The sequence below is a fragment of the Crotalus tigris genome, unplaced genomic scaffold, assembly GCF_016545835.1.
Source record: "Crotalus tigris isolate CLP2741 ecotype Arizona unplaced genomic scaffold, ASM1654583v1 scf7180000017753.6788120, whole genome shotgun sequence".
Taxonomy (NCBI): Eukaryota; Metazoa; Chordata; class Lepidosauria; order Squamata; family Viperidae; genus Crotalus; species Crotalus tigris.
In genome coordinates, this window is record NW_024096615.1 from 1,053,907 (window position 1) to 1,066,924 (window position 13,018).

Consider the following 13,018-nt stretch of genomic DNA (forward strand, 5'->3'; position numbering starts at 1 on the left):
TGTTCCTCTGCTATTGGGGCGGTTTCCTTTCTGCTCAGGTGGAAAGAGATTGTTTTCAACTAGATGCTGTTGCACTGCATCAGCTACTACACCAGTTAGTAATTTGAAAGTTGTTGGTAAGCAGGTAATTGGCCTGTAGTTACCTGGTGTTGCCCCTTTTGCTGGATTTTTCATTATTAGGTAGGTTTTCCCAGTTGTTAGCCACTTTTCAATTTCTCCACCTTGTAGTATATTGTTGAACTGCTTGGCAATGAGTGGGTGTATAACAGTTAGATGTTTCAACCAAAACCCATGCAGTTCATCTTCACCTGGTGCTGACCAATTTTTGATTTTCCTTGCTCTTTTTTCTACCATTTTTGTTGTTATTACTAGTTCTTTCATTTCAACTTCTGTTTTATTTGCATCCACCTCTTTTAACCAAGCCGCATCCTTGTTGTATTTCTTTGGGTTATCCCATATCTGCTTCCAGAACTGCACTGTTTCTTCCTTGTCAGGTACTGACTGATTCATTATAACTGCAGCTGTGCTGTACATTAATTGGTTTGTTTCTTGCGGTGCTTATACTTGATATTGCAGTATTTGCATCTTTTAATGCTTGTGCTAGCTGTTTCTTTGGAACAAGCTTCAATGCAAGCAGCCTTATTCTGTTGTTTTTGTGCTGTTCTAGATGCTCAGTTATTCTTTGTTTCAATTCTTTTATTTCTTTAGTTAGAGGGTTTTGTTCTTCCTGAGGAAGAGGTGCCTGGTTTCCAAATGAGAACAGTTGTATATCTCTGCTGGATTCCTTCACTGCCAACTCCCCCTGGTTTGCCTCTACATTCTGAATTACTTCTGGTAAGGCTTTGATTTCTTTGCCCTGAGTAAACCTTTGCAGTTCGTCCAATTCTGTTTCTGTGAATACTTTATTTCGTATTATAAATCGGCGTTGATCTGCTAGTCTCTGTTCTGTTATTTCTGATTCTGGATGTTGTTCTTTCCAGAACTGGTGCATTCGTTTTGGATATCCTCTTCTTGTTGGACTTGATCTTTTCAATCACTGTGTATCTGCGACGGGTAGACACCTTTTCTTCCAGTAGTTCTGCAGCTGCTGGCCCTGGTTGCTCGCCAACAGTCCTGAGTCCTGTAACCCATTTTTCACCAGATATCCAGGAACTCCAATATCTAGCGCAGACCTTGTTAACCCGCGCGACATCCGAGCCGGTATGGCATTCTGAAATTTACGTCTCACCATATTTTTTATGGGAGAGACAGTCTTTGTCTGACTCCTCTGATGAGCCCTGTCCAGTATGGTTGAACCTCTGGCATAGCTCTCATCTTCCTCAGAGTACACAAGCCCCACAACCACATCAAGGTAGTGCCTCACTGGGGGATGATGATGATGATGATGATGATTAACCTTCCTCCAGAAGCTGTGAATGTTCCAATATTGGAAGTTTTTAAGAAGAGGCTGGACAGCCATTTGTCTGAAATGGTATAGGGTTTCCTGCCTGAGCAGGGGGTTGGACTAGACCCTTCCAACATTATTATTATTATTATTATTATTATTATTATTATTATTATTGTTGTTGTTGTTGTTGTTGTTGTTGTCGTTGTCGTTATTGTTATTATTATTATTATTAAAAGGAAATCCATCTCACCATTTTAAAATGTTTGCAAAAAGCTTTTTTCACATAGTTCAAACAAAGCTACATGTATCCACTTTCATATTTATAGCTATATTATAGGTATGTTAGTGAATGTAGGGAACATTCATGCATAGTTATATGAATAAATTACAATTTATGTGCAAGGAAATTTATATAAGTGATAAAATTTCAATTATCAGTGGCTGTCTGGTTTTTTACAACTCAGCTATGGTAGCCATAAAATTTTACATTGTCAATAAAATATGTTTTTATATGAGCATGATGTTTACATATGAGATTATACATAGATTCATTCCAATGCATCTACTGCAATAATGAAATAGTTCTAAAAAAACTTTGTCTTTGTTTCCTTTAGCTAGAGGAAATGTTAAAGTGTGTGGAGAATTCAATTTTGCAACTGATCCTGAAGCTGCTTACATTGTCTTAAATGAGTACACCTGTCCAATGTATATTGCAGCCTGGGAGTTCACCTGTGCCTGCTCACTGCCCTGGGTAAGATAATTCTCTGCTCTTTTGTCTGTGCTGGGAATTAGTTTCACTGAATTCAATCTGGTTTCATTCTGTGTAGATAGGTAGGTTAATTAAACTAGGTTGCATAGACTCATTCTACTTGCTTCTGGAATGGCATGCAGCCTCTGCTGTTAGGAAGGTCAAGCAGAGGAGCAGCTGATTCCCAAAGATCTACCAAAAAAGATAAGTGACCAATCAATGCTGGGGAATGGAGAGGAAAGTGTGAGACCCAGTGGGATGGGAAAGCAGGCTCAAAATAGGATGGGATGAAGAAAACAGACAGTTGGTCTCAAGGGCAGGGAGATTGCCAAATACCAATTTTTTTTCATATGACCGTTGAATGAATAGCCATAAGTCAAGGAATACTTGTTCTTTTAAGTGCGTCAAAGAAACATATTGAAGACTTCTAGGCTAATAACTTCAACATTCATCATAGCCTTACATTCAACCACTGAATTATTTTATTGTGATCAGCTGTTCTGCAGGCTTTTAAAGTGCAGTGAAAAGTGTAGAGAATATTAAGATTTTTTATTAGGAATATGAAACTAGTTGATGCTTTATAGCAGTGCTCCCGAACCTTTTAGGTACTAGGGACAGGTTCTGTGAAAAGAGGGTTTTACCATGGACCCAAAGGGCCTTGGTTTCTGGCATGCAATGGACCGGAGGCTGGGGAACCTTGTTTTTAGCTATCAATAATACTTATATCTATTTTGTTTAATTTCACCAACTCTAGTTGGCTTCCATAAAAATATAATTAAAATTATAAAAATGATTGAAAACATTTGTTATTGTATACCATTTATCAGAAAAAGAAATTTCCTGTTGTAAAGCATCCCCACTCATTCTAAATTCATTTTTGAAAAACTTGCAGAGATGCACATTTAAAGGATTCCCAAACAGGCAACAATCCCAAAATTGTGTTCCTTTCCACACTTAGCACCTTCACTGGCTATTTAAGAACACATGCTACATTGATTTATCCACTGCATTGAAATTAAGAATCTTTGATATCAGTGCATATTATAATCTTCTTCTCTAATTTGGAATAATAGGGCTTTGTTTCTTTTTTTTCCTCCCCAAGGTTTTACTAGGGCTTTTAGGTGTTTCTTTATCACAAATTCCTCTCTGCTGTCCAAAAATTTAAGGCAATGTACATATTTTCTCTGTCATGGCAGCCTTGTGAGATATCATAGTCTGAGAGACAGTGACTGTTCTAAAGTCTTCCAATTAGCTTCTGGAATTTAAGTCAGATCTTCCCAATTCAGTCCTAAATCCTAAAGACTATACCATTTTGGCTTCTATTGGAATGTTGTAATACAGGCTTGGATACTGCATCTAATTTCTTGATTCTCACTTTAGCCTTTTTTTTTTTTCCCAACATCTTTTCTGTTCAATATGCTTTGATGAGTCAGTCTTCCCATAAGCTTATAAATATTGTTTTAGGTACAAAAGGCAAAATAGGTAAGATGTTTTTATAGGAAGGTTTCGCCCCCTTCATATTCATTGAAAATCTTTTCCTTTTTGTCTTTCTTGATTTTATTTATTATTTTTTGTCTCTTAAGATCTCATAATTCTCCTGGCAAAATCCATTTTACCAAATCTTTTTTCTTGTCCTCAAACTTATTTTGTAATCTTAAAGTGTAGTTTGTCTTTTCCATGTCCAGAGTTCCCTGTAAAAAAATTTTCGATCTGGATTAAGTCATATTTCTTAGTATTGTTAAATTCCATCTTAAAATGTCTCTCCTCTGTCTCATAATCAGCTGTCTATTTTCTCTGCTCACTCTCTATTTTAATTTTCTGGGAGTTTTTATGTTGTAAAGTTAAATTGGAGATGTGTTCATTTATATTTTCAAGGTTATGTTTAATTTCCTCGTGCTTTGAGATTATTATTATTTGGATTAGTTACAACATAGCATAGATCTCCTTCTGGAAAGTATTTGTTTTTTCTTGATATATTCTTTCTGCAGATCTCTGTTTTTCCATTATAGCCAAAAATCAGGTTTCCCTTTCTCTGCAGATGGCTTTAGAGTTACAGTTGAGTTAATATTTGTAATCCAGAAAGGTCAATTCTTTTTTTTTAAGTTTATAATTCTCACTTTATAGAAAGCCCAAGATGTTTCCTTTTTTTTTGTCACAATTGTTCTTTGTTATTAAGACATTGAAGGTCACCAAGATCAAATTTATCTTTTCCTGGGCCTTGCCAATCTCTGTAGTAATTTTTTTTTAATTAAAAAGTTTTATTAATAATTACATAATAAACCCAATATCCCACCCCCCTACCCTCCCCCACCACCACCACTTCCCGGAACCAAATACAGGGTATATCAAACATATTAAACATAATCTAATTAAGTTAACAAATATATTAATCATAATCTAAAAAAGTTTAACAATGTACAACAATTAATATCATACTTAACCCTTAACTCCCTTTAAACCTTATTATTAATAATACTTATTTTTTAATCATAAAATAAATGGAACTTTTCAGTTCCATGTTTAATCTGAATATAATCTATCCATCTTCTCCATACCATAATATATCTTTCTTGGGTATGATCCTTTAAATAAGCACAAATTTTAGCCATTTCTGCCAAATTGGAAACCTTAAATGTCCATTCTTCTAATGTAGGCAACGAATCTTTCTTCCAATATTGACCTATCAATAACCTTGCCGCTGTAATTAAATTCAACAATAAAATAATTTCTTTAACATCAAAATCCTCAAAAATCCCTAATAAAAATAGTTGAGGAGTAAACTTTATCTTTCTTTTAAAAATATTTTGAATGTTCCATCAAATCATAATCCAAAAGGCCTTAATATTTTTACAAGTCCACCAAATATGAAAATAAGTTGCATCAGAACTACCACATCTCCAACATTTGGGCTGTAAATTAGGATACATACAAGATAACTTTTTAGGATCCAAATGCCACCTATAAAACATTTTATAAAAATTTTCACTTAAATTTTGAGCCTGTGTAAATTTAACATTTCTAATCCAAATTGTCTCCCATAAATCCAATGGGATTGATTCCTGAATATTCTGAGCCCATTTCACCATACAATCTTTAACCAATTCCGTTTCCGAATCCAATTCTATTAAGATATTATAAATTCTTTTTATATGAGCCTTGTTCTGATCTTTAATCTGTATTATCAGATTTTCATCTCCTAATGTTATCTCCACTTTCTTGTCTAAAGTCCACCTTTCCACTATTTGTAAATATTGAAACCATGACTGTAAAATGTTCTCTTGTCTTAATACCTCCAAAGACTTTAATTGCCAGTCATTACCTGACCATATAAGTAATTCTTTATATGAATTTTTTTCCAAAATTCATCCCCTTCGATATCCCCTCTATTGCATGTCCAGGAATCCCCCAAATAGGTATTTTATAATTTAACCTATAATAATATTTCTTCCAAACTCGAAGTAGGGCACTTCTTAAAATATGCGATTTAAAAGCCCGATCAACTTTCTTAGTAAAAATTAAGTATGCATGCCAACCATATAATAAATCCCACCCTTCGAGAGAAAGAATATTTTTATTTGTTAAATTAAGCCAATCACTTATCAAAGTTAATGCGGCTGCATCATAATATAATTTCAAATTAGGTGCTTTAAGCCCTCCTCTTTCACAAGCATCTTGCAAAATCTTAAACTTCACCCTTGGTTTCTTCCCAGACCATATAAATTTATTGATTCCCTTCTGCCACTCATCCAAATTAGCATCTTTTTTTAAAATAGGTATCATTTGAAACAAAAAGAGAAACTTTGGTAGAACATTCATTTTAACAGCTGATATTCTCCCCAACAACGACAATTGCAATTTTTCCCAATCGTTTAAATCCTTTTGTACTTTTGTCCATAATACTCCATAATTATTCTTATATAATTTTCCATTAGAAGCAGTTATAAACACTCCCAAATATTTAACCTTCTTCACTATCTGAAAACCTGTAAGTCTAACTAAAGTTTCATTATCCTTCTCAGTCATATTCTTAGATAATATCTTAGTCTTATTGTTATTAACTTTAAAACCAGAAACTTTTCCATATTGAGTTATAAGTTCCAATAGATAACTAACCGATTGAATCGGTTGTTGTAAAATTAAAACCAAATCATCTGCAAAAGCTCTCAATCTATAATCATTATTATTTATTTTTATTCCCTTAAGTAATGTAGAGTCTCGAATTTGAATTAACAAAATCTCCATTGTCAACACAAATAACAAAGGAGATAATGGACAACCTTGTCTTGTACCCTTTTCAATATTAAAAGTCTCTGTCAATCCCCCATTAATAATAATTTGAGCAGACTGCTGATGATATATAGCCTTGAGAGCGTGTAAAAACTTATCTCCAAAATTCATTTTTTCAATTAATAAAAATAAAAATTTCCAGTCTAATTGATCAAAAGCTTTCTCAGCATCCAAAAATATAAAAGCTGCAGGAATCTGATTATTCTTATCCAAATACTCAATTAAATTAATAATTTGTCTTGTATTATACTTCATGTACCTTCCTGTTATAAATCCTGATTGATCACTATGAATTAAATCCTTCACAACCTGCATTAATCTATTTGCCAAAATTTTAGAAAAAATCTTATAATCTACATTTAAAAGAGATATAGGTCTATAATTTTTAGGTTCAGTAAGATCCTGATCCTCCTTAGGAATTAATGATATAAAAGCCCTCCGCCAAGAAGGAGGAATCGAAGCTCCCAACAATATACCATTAAAAAGTTCTTTTAATGGCTCTATCATTTCTTAACCTAACATTTTATAGTACTTAGCCGTTAATCCATCTGTGCCAGGAGCCTTTCCAATCTTTAACTGTTTAATAGCAAAACCAATTTCCTCTGAAGTAATTAAACAATTCATCACGTTTTGTTGTTCAATAGAAAGTTTAGGAAAATGTACTGATTGTAAATACTTCTCTACATCTAAAGCCTGTATATTATTACTAGCATATAATTTTGTATAAAAATCTAAAAACACTTTTTAATCAAATCTTGTTGATAAACTTCACTACCTTTATATTTTACTTTCTCTATAATTCTAGCCTTCTGTTTTTTACGTAATTGATAAGCCAACCACCTCCCTGGCTTATTGGCATTACAAAAAGTATTATGTTTCATATAATGCAAATTAGTTGCAACCTGATCTGCCATTAACATATTAAATTGCTCCTTAAGCAAATTTATAGAAACCTTTAACTTATTATCCATTGGATTTAAAACAAGACCCTTTTCTTTAGATTTAATCTCTTCTTCAATTTCTTTACGTTTTTGAGTCCATTTTGACCTAAAAGCATTATTCATATGAATCAAGACCCCCCTCATGTAAGCTTTACTAGCGTCCCACACCATAGACATTGAGGTGCCCTTATTTATATTTAAAACAAAAAACTCCTTCAAATGTTCTTTGCATTTCTGCACCAGTTCCTCGCGTGTAAATAAATTTTCATTCAGCCTCCAAGATCTTCTATTCCCATCTTCCATAAATAACTCCAACCAAACTGGACTATGATCAGATAAAGTCCTAGGAAAAATCTTGACTTTTTTAACCCTAGAAAGAAAATCAGTAGTAATCAAGAAAAAATCAATCCTGGAGAATGATTGGTGTCTGTCAGAATAAAAAGTAAAATCTTTTTCATTTAAATTCCTCTCTCGCCAAATATCAGTAAGTTCCAAATCATCTTTCATATCAAAAAAAGCTTTTGGCAATCTAGTTTGATTAAGAATTTTAAAAGAACCCTTCTTATCCTTCCTTGTATCCAAAACTCCATTCCAATCACCCATCAAAATCACCGATTTATAATCCAACTGATTTATTTTACCATGCAAAAACTTATAAAATTGTTTCTGTTGTTGATTTGGAGCATATAATCCAACAATAAGGAATTTCTTGCCTTGCGATACCAACTCAATAATAACATATCTTCCTTGAGAAACAGAGTCACTTAGTTTGGCCGATAAGTTTTTTTAAGATAAATTACAACTCCCCCTTTTTTTCCCTGGGGCAGGAGATATAAAATGCAAACCTAAACGAGAATTTATCAAGTATTTGGAGTCTTTCAAAGTTATATGAGTTTCTTGTAAACATATAACGTCATTGTTATAATGTTTCAAATAATGAAATACTTTGTTCCTTTTCTGTGGTGAATTCAAGCCATTAACATTCCATGTCAGAAACTTTGACATCAGAAGCTGCTTTAAGCCTTTGAAGCATAACTTGTAGATCAGCTGTAGAAGATCTCTTTGGTCTTGCTCCTCCCACAGGCTCTGTAACAATAGTTCTTCTATTTTTTCACTGGCCTTTTGCTTCTGTTTTTTTCCCCTGCGTCTATGCGCAGCCCGAGTCATCCTTTGTTCTTTAATCTCTGAAACCTATAGAGCAGGCTCCGCTTGCAAATCACTGGCAATAGCACCTCCAATTACTTGTTCGTCTCCAGTTTTGCTAGCTTGAGGGGATACGGACGAAACAGCCTTCAGAACGGTAGAATAAAAATCTTTTGCCTTTAACACTGTATTTAATCTGTAACGCCTTCCTAGGTAGTTCACCACTATCCCAGCTGGAATTTCCCATCTGAACTGCATTTGACGACGTTTAAGCTCCTCCGATAAAAAAGTAAAATCTTTAGTAATATTTTTATCACCACTAGATGTCAGAACCAATTCTTTTGGTAATAAACACTTATTTACTTCTGTTTTGATGATATAAAAGGAAAATCTTAACAGATTCCACCGATTTCAAACTTATCCAAATTAATCTTATTTTTTTTATTTCAATATATTTCTATTCCCCTGAAAGGTTTAATTCACCACTTCCGTCTGCGGGAGGGTGGGGCAAAAGTCCCCCTCCTCATTTTCAGAGGCTTTTTGCTTCTTGGGGTTTTTCTTTTTTCTTTTTTACAGGAAATCAATTTCTAAATAGAAGAGAGAAAATCACTGTTCTTACCCAAAATTCCAAACACATTGTTTACAGTCAGCTTGAAGGAGTACTTTTGGACTTCGGTTGCTTGTAGCTTGAGCTAGACTCGGAAGTTGAGCTACCCTCTTTTCCTGCCAGTTTCTGGAGGCTTTTCCCAAACCAATCGGATCGACCACCGTCTCTCCGCACTCGATGGGACTTCTCCCCTTCTGTGTTTCCTCTATAGAGCAACTTCAGGCCCATTTAGGATCCCCTGGCAGGCAGAAATCAGTTGTAGGGAGCAGAGCCCTGCGATCCCTCGGCTGCTGCACTACTATGCAAAACCAGAAGTCTCCCATGAAATGTTTTTAAATGCATAGGTACATACATCCATACACTATAGAAACATTGCTATAAAAATTTTGCAAAAGTTTTGTATTGCATTTGTACCTTTTTTTAAATAAAACATCTCCTAAGGCAGAACATTTTATTAATAAGTTAGCAGTTCATCTTTTATTGGATTTATGCTCTCTATAGTAGTAAACTTATTTTTCCTGTTTGGGAGGCTTGCAGGGCAACGTGGTTGCCTTAGGCCTGCCTCAAAGTCCCCAAAACAAAATGCGGGCAGAAAATCCAAGCCTACTCATTCCAGTGACATAACATTATTGGGTCTGCTTCTTTTGGCTTCTAGCAAGGTAGATGTGACTCCTCCAGGGTGATTGCCCATTGATCTCCCCCCCCCTTTTATTAGATAATTCCCTCTTTGGCTGGTTTTTAATGTTCAACATTGTTCTTTCCTTCCTAGGAATTCTACCATGAATGGGTAAATCAGGATACTGAGAAAGCCAGGTTCATGAAGAAAATATTTGCTCATTCTTTAAAAATCGCAAAGCCTCATTTAGGCTTTGTTTCTTGCGACTCTTATGCCATGGCTGCTGCCATTGATGAAAACTTTGTCACAGAAATCACAGTAATTGGCGTAAGTGTTGAGCTTAGTGGCTGTCTAACCAGAGGAATGATGGTAATGGATTGGTCTGATCATCTGAAAAAGGAACACAAAGCATTTGTAATGAAAAACTGTGATTTAGAAAAATTCCAGGGGCTTATGATGGATGCTTTGAAATAAAAGGGGCTTATGAGGTTCTATTCCAAATATTTATGTTGTTATTGCTGCTGGGCAAACCAAGGTTTGCCTGAAACACTATAATAGCCTCCCATGCAAAAGGTTCTAATTGAATTCTTTTCTAATTGTTCTGAAGTATAAAATAATCTTTTAACATTTTTGCCAGCATGAAAAATACACTTTGAACTTCTTTTTCTCTTCCTTTGCACTACAATCAACTGAATCCTGTTCACTGAGTTCTCTATAGTCATGAACTCTTCAGGACGATAAGAATTATGCATCCCTAGAAAGTATTCAGGAAAGGGGTCCTTTGAGCAAACACTATAAATTTAAAAATAAAATAATGTCTCCAGCATGATGTCTATCTTCCCCCTCGTCTGAAGCACTACAAGATGTTGATACAGGCACCATTTGATCAATATTATATTTTTTCTTAAAAATCTAAAAATAATACACAGTCAATTTTAATGGAAATATGGTATTCAGTTTGCTTGGGTGGATAAAGCATTCAGTTACAATTTACAATTTATAAAAGCTGTCTTAAAATAAAAGAGCACATGATAAATAGCGGAGAATACTTTGATACGTTCAAATTATTTCATTTGGTACAAGTTAGAAACAAGGATAGTGCAGAAAATGATGCTGCATATCCATGGTGATGTTGCCACAGATATCTTCCTGTGGTGAGATTAGCAAATGAGAGGACTGACATTCTAAAGCAGATTGTCCCTTCTACTAAAACTTGGGTAGATCAGTATGATTCCATATCTATGCCATTTTTAGTATACCACTTGGCATATAACTGCTTGTGTTATAGCTGTCTTCTGCTTCCAATTGAAATTTTCAATAAATGCCATTGGTATGAGAAGCATATCCTACTTTAAAACTAATATCTGCTAATAAAACAATGGCAACATTACTGTACAATAGCATGTATTTTCAGTTAGCAAATACTTTTCTTATGCACTTTTTGGTGATATTATTACTAGCCGTAGAAAACACTCAACAAGACTTGCTGTAATTATTTGTAGAACTATCATTACGCCAAGTTGAATGTTGCTATGATCTAAGGCACAATTTTCAAGATAATCAAGGTATGCCAATGGAAAATGTGAAAGATCTGAGTGGCTCAAAAAACTCCTTTATTTGAAATAATTGAGCTTTCACTACACAATACAATTTGTGCTTATTTAGCAGAATATGCCAAATCTATCACTTACTGAAATCCTTTCCAATCCCACCCAAAAACTGTGGTGCAATGTGGTGCCTAGTTGCAGAGGGGAGGAGGTTTTTCCCAAGAAACTAAGGCAAATCACCCTGGAACTCTTGATATTCAGGAAGAGGTCCAGAGTAACTGTTCATAGGGATATCTAATAGTTATGCAGATTATGTTTTAGTCTGGCAAGATTCCTGTCTAAAGGTGAGCAACAATAAACTACTCTGAGTGAATCATTGTGTCGTTCTTGATTCCTTGTACCTGACTGAAATTCTCAGAACAATCACCTATTCACCATATCTACTCTTGTAGGAAAAATTTAAGAATCACATTTTTCTAAAAGGAAAATGACTCTGAATTTAAAAATGTAAGAAAGATATGGGACTCTGTTTATTCAGGCAAATAATAAGAGCAAATCTTCAGCCCTCCCTATTTTGCAGCAGAGATGTTTGCAGCCATTTGCATTTCTTGCTTGTCTTTTTCTTTTCAACAGCTTTCTATTTTTCATGGGTAAATCTGTTTTCTCCGCAGTCACAGAACATTATTTGGGGGAAAAAAAATCAACTTTCTGTTAACTAATGTCAAGTAAATAATACATAATTAAAATATTCTTCATGTACCTGCATATCTTCCTTTTACCATTTTGTAGATTAACCAAAGAAAGCAGTTTGGTGTAAGGCATCAGGCTAGAAACTGGGAGACTGAGTTCTTGTTCCACCTTAAGCATGAAGCCATCTAGTGATTTTCTCTCATCCCTAGAAAGCAGACAATCACAAACCACTTTTGAAAACCTCACCAAGAAAATTTCAGGGATTTGTCCAAGCAGTCTTTGAGAATTATATACAGGGAGTCCTCAACTTACAATAGTTCGTTCAGTGGCTGTTCAAACTTACAACGGCACCGGAAAAAGTGACTTATGACCATTTATCACACTTACAACCATTGCAACATCCCCATGGTCACGTGATCAAAATTCAGACACTTGGCAACTGACTCCTATTTGGGATGGTTGCAGTGTCCTGGGAGTCATGTGATCCTCTTTTGCAACCTTCTGACAAGCAAAGTCAGTGGGGAAGCCAGATTCACTTAACAACCATGTCACTAACTTAAAAACTGCAGTGATTCACTTAACAACTGTGGCAAGAAAGGTTATAAATGGGGCAATATTCACTTAGCAATAGAAATGTTGGGCTCAGTTGTGGTCCTAAGTTGAGGGCTACCTGTACAACTGAATGGAAAAAAAAGAGCCTTTTTAGGCATAGATCTGTCAATTGTTTTATAATTTGTATAGCCAAATGAACAGGATAGTATCTGTTTATCCATCATGTATGACTTTCATTAGAGGAAAATAAGAGAAGAGGGAAATATACATTTCATATCTTTTAACTGTGCTGCTATTCTCAATTTGTGTTTAAAAATTTATTTGCAAGTTTGTTTGGAATATTACATCACAATAGCTTTTTCCCCTCTTCCTCTATTATTTAACAGAAAAGAAAGGAAATGCTTACAGTTTTAAATTATTTAGCCAATAAAGTAACCAATGTGATTGCTTTTGCTATAACTGGATTGATAGGATTGAAGTAAGAGCAAGATCTGGAGGAC

General features: G+C 34.7%; 1 protein-coding gene across 2 annotated transcripts in view; it reads left to right on the forward strand.

Annotated features, from left to right (window-relative positions):
- LOC120306787 (inosine-uridine preferring nucleoside hydrolase-like) overlaps positions 1–11,649 on the forward strand; it is a 38,272-nt gene extending 26,623 nt beyond the window's left edge. The window contains exons 5-6 of one of the 2 annotated variants that reach the window (XM_039340648.1): positions 2,002–2,138; positions 9,883–10,203. In XM_039340648.1, coding sequence (XP_039196582.1) covers positions 2,002–2,138; positions 9,883–10,203 — 458 coding nt within the window. Of the gene's footprint in view, positions 1–2,001; positions 2,139–9,882 lie in introns of both variants that reach the window. The other variant, XM_039340649.1, reaches the window with a different exon arrangement.
- The last annotated feature ends 1,369 nt before the right edge of the window (positions 11,650–13,018 follow it).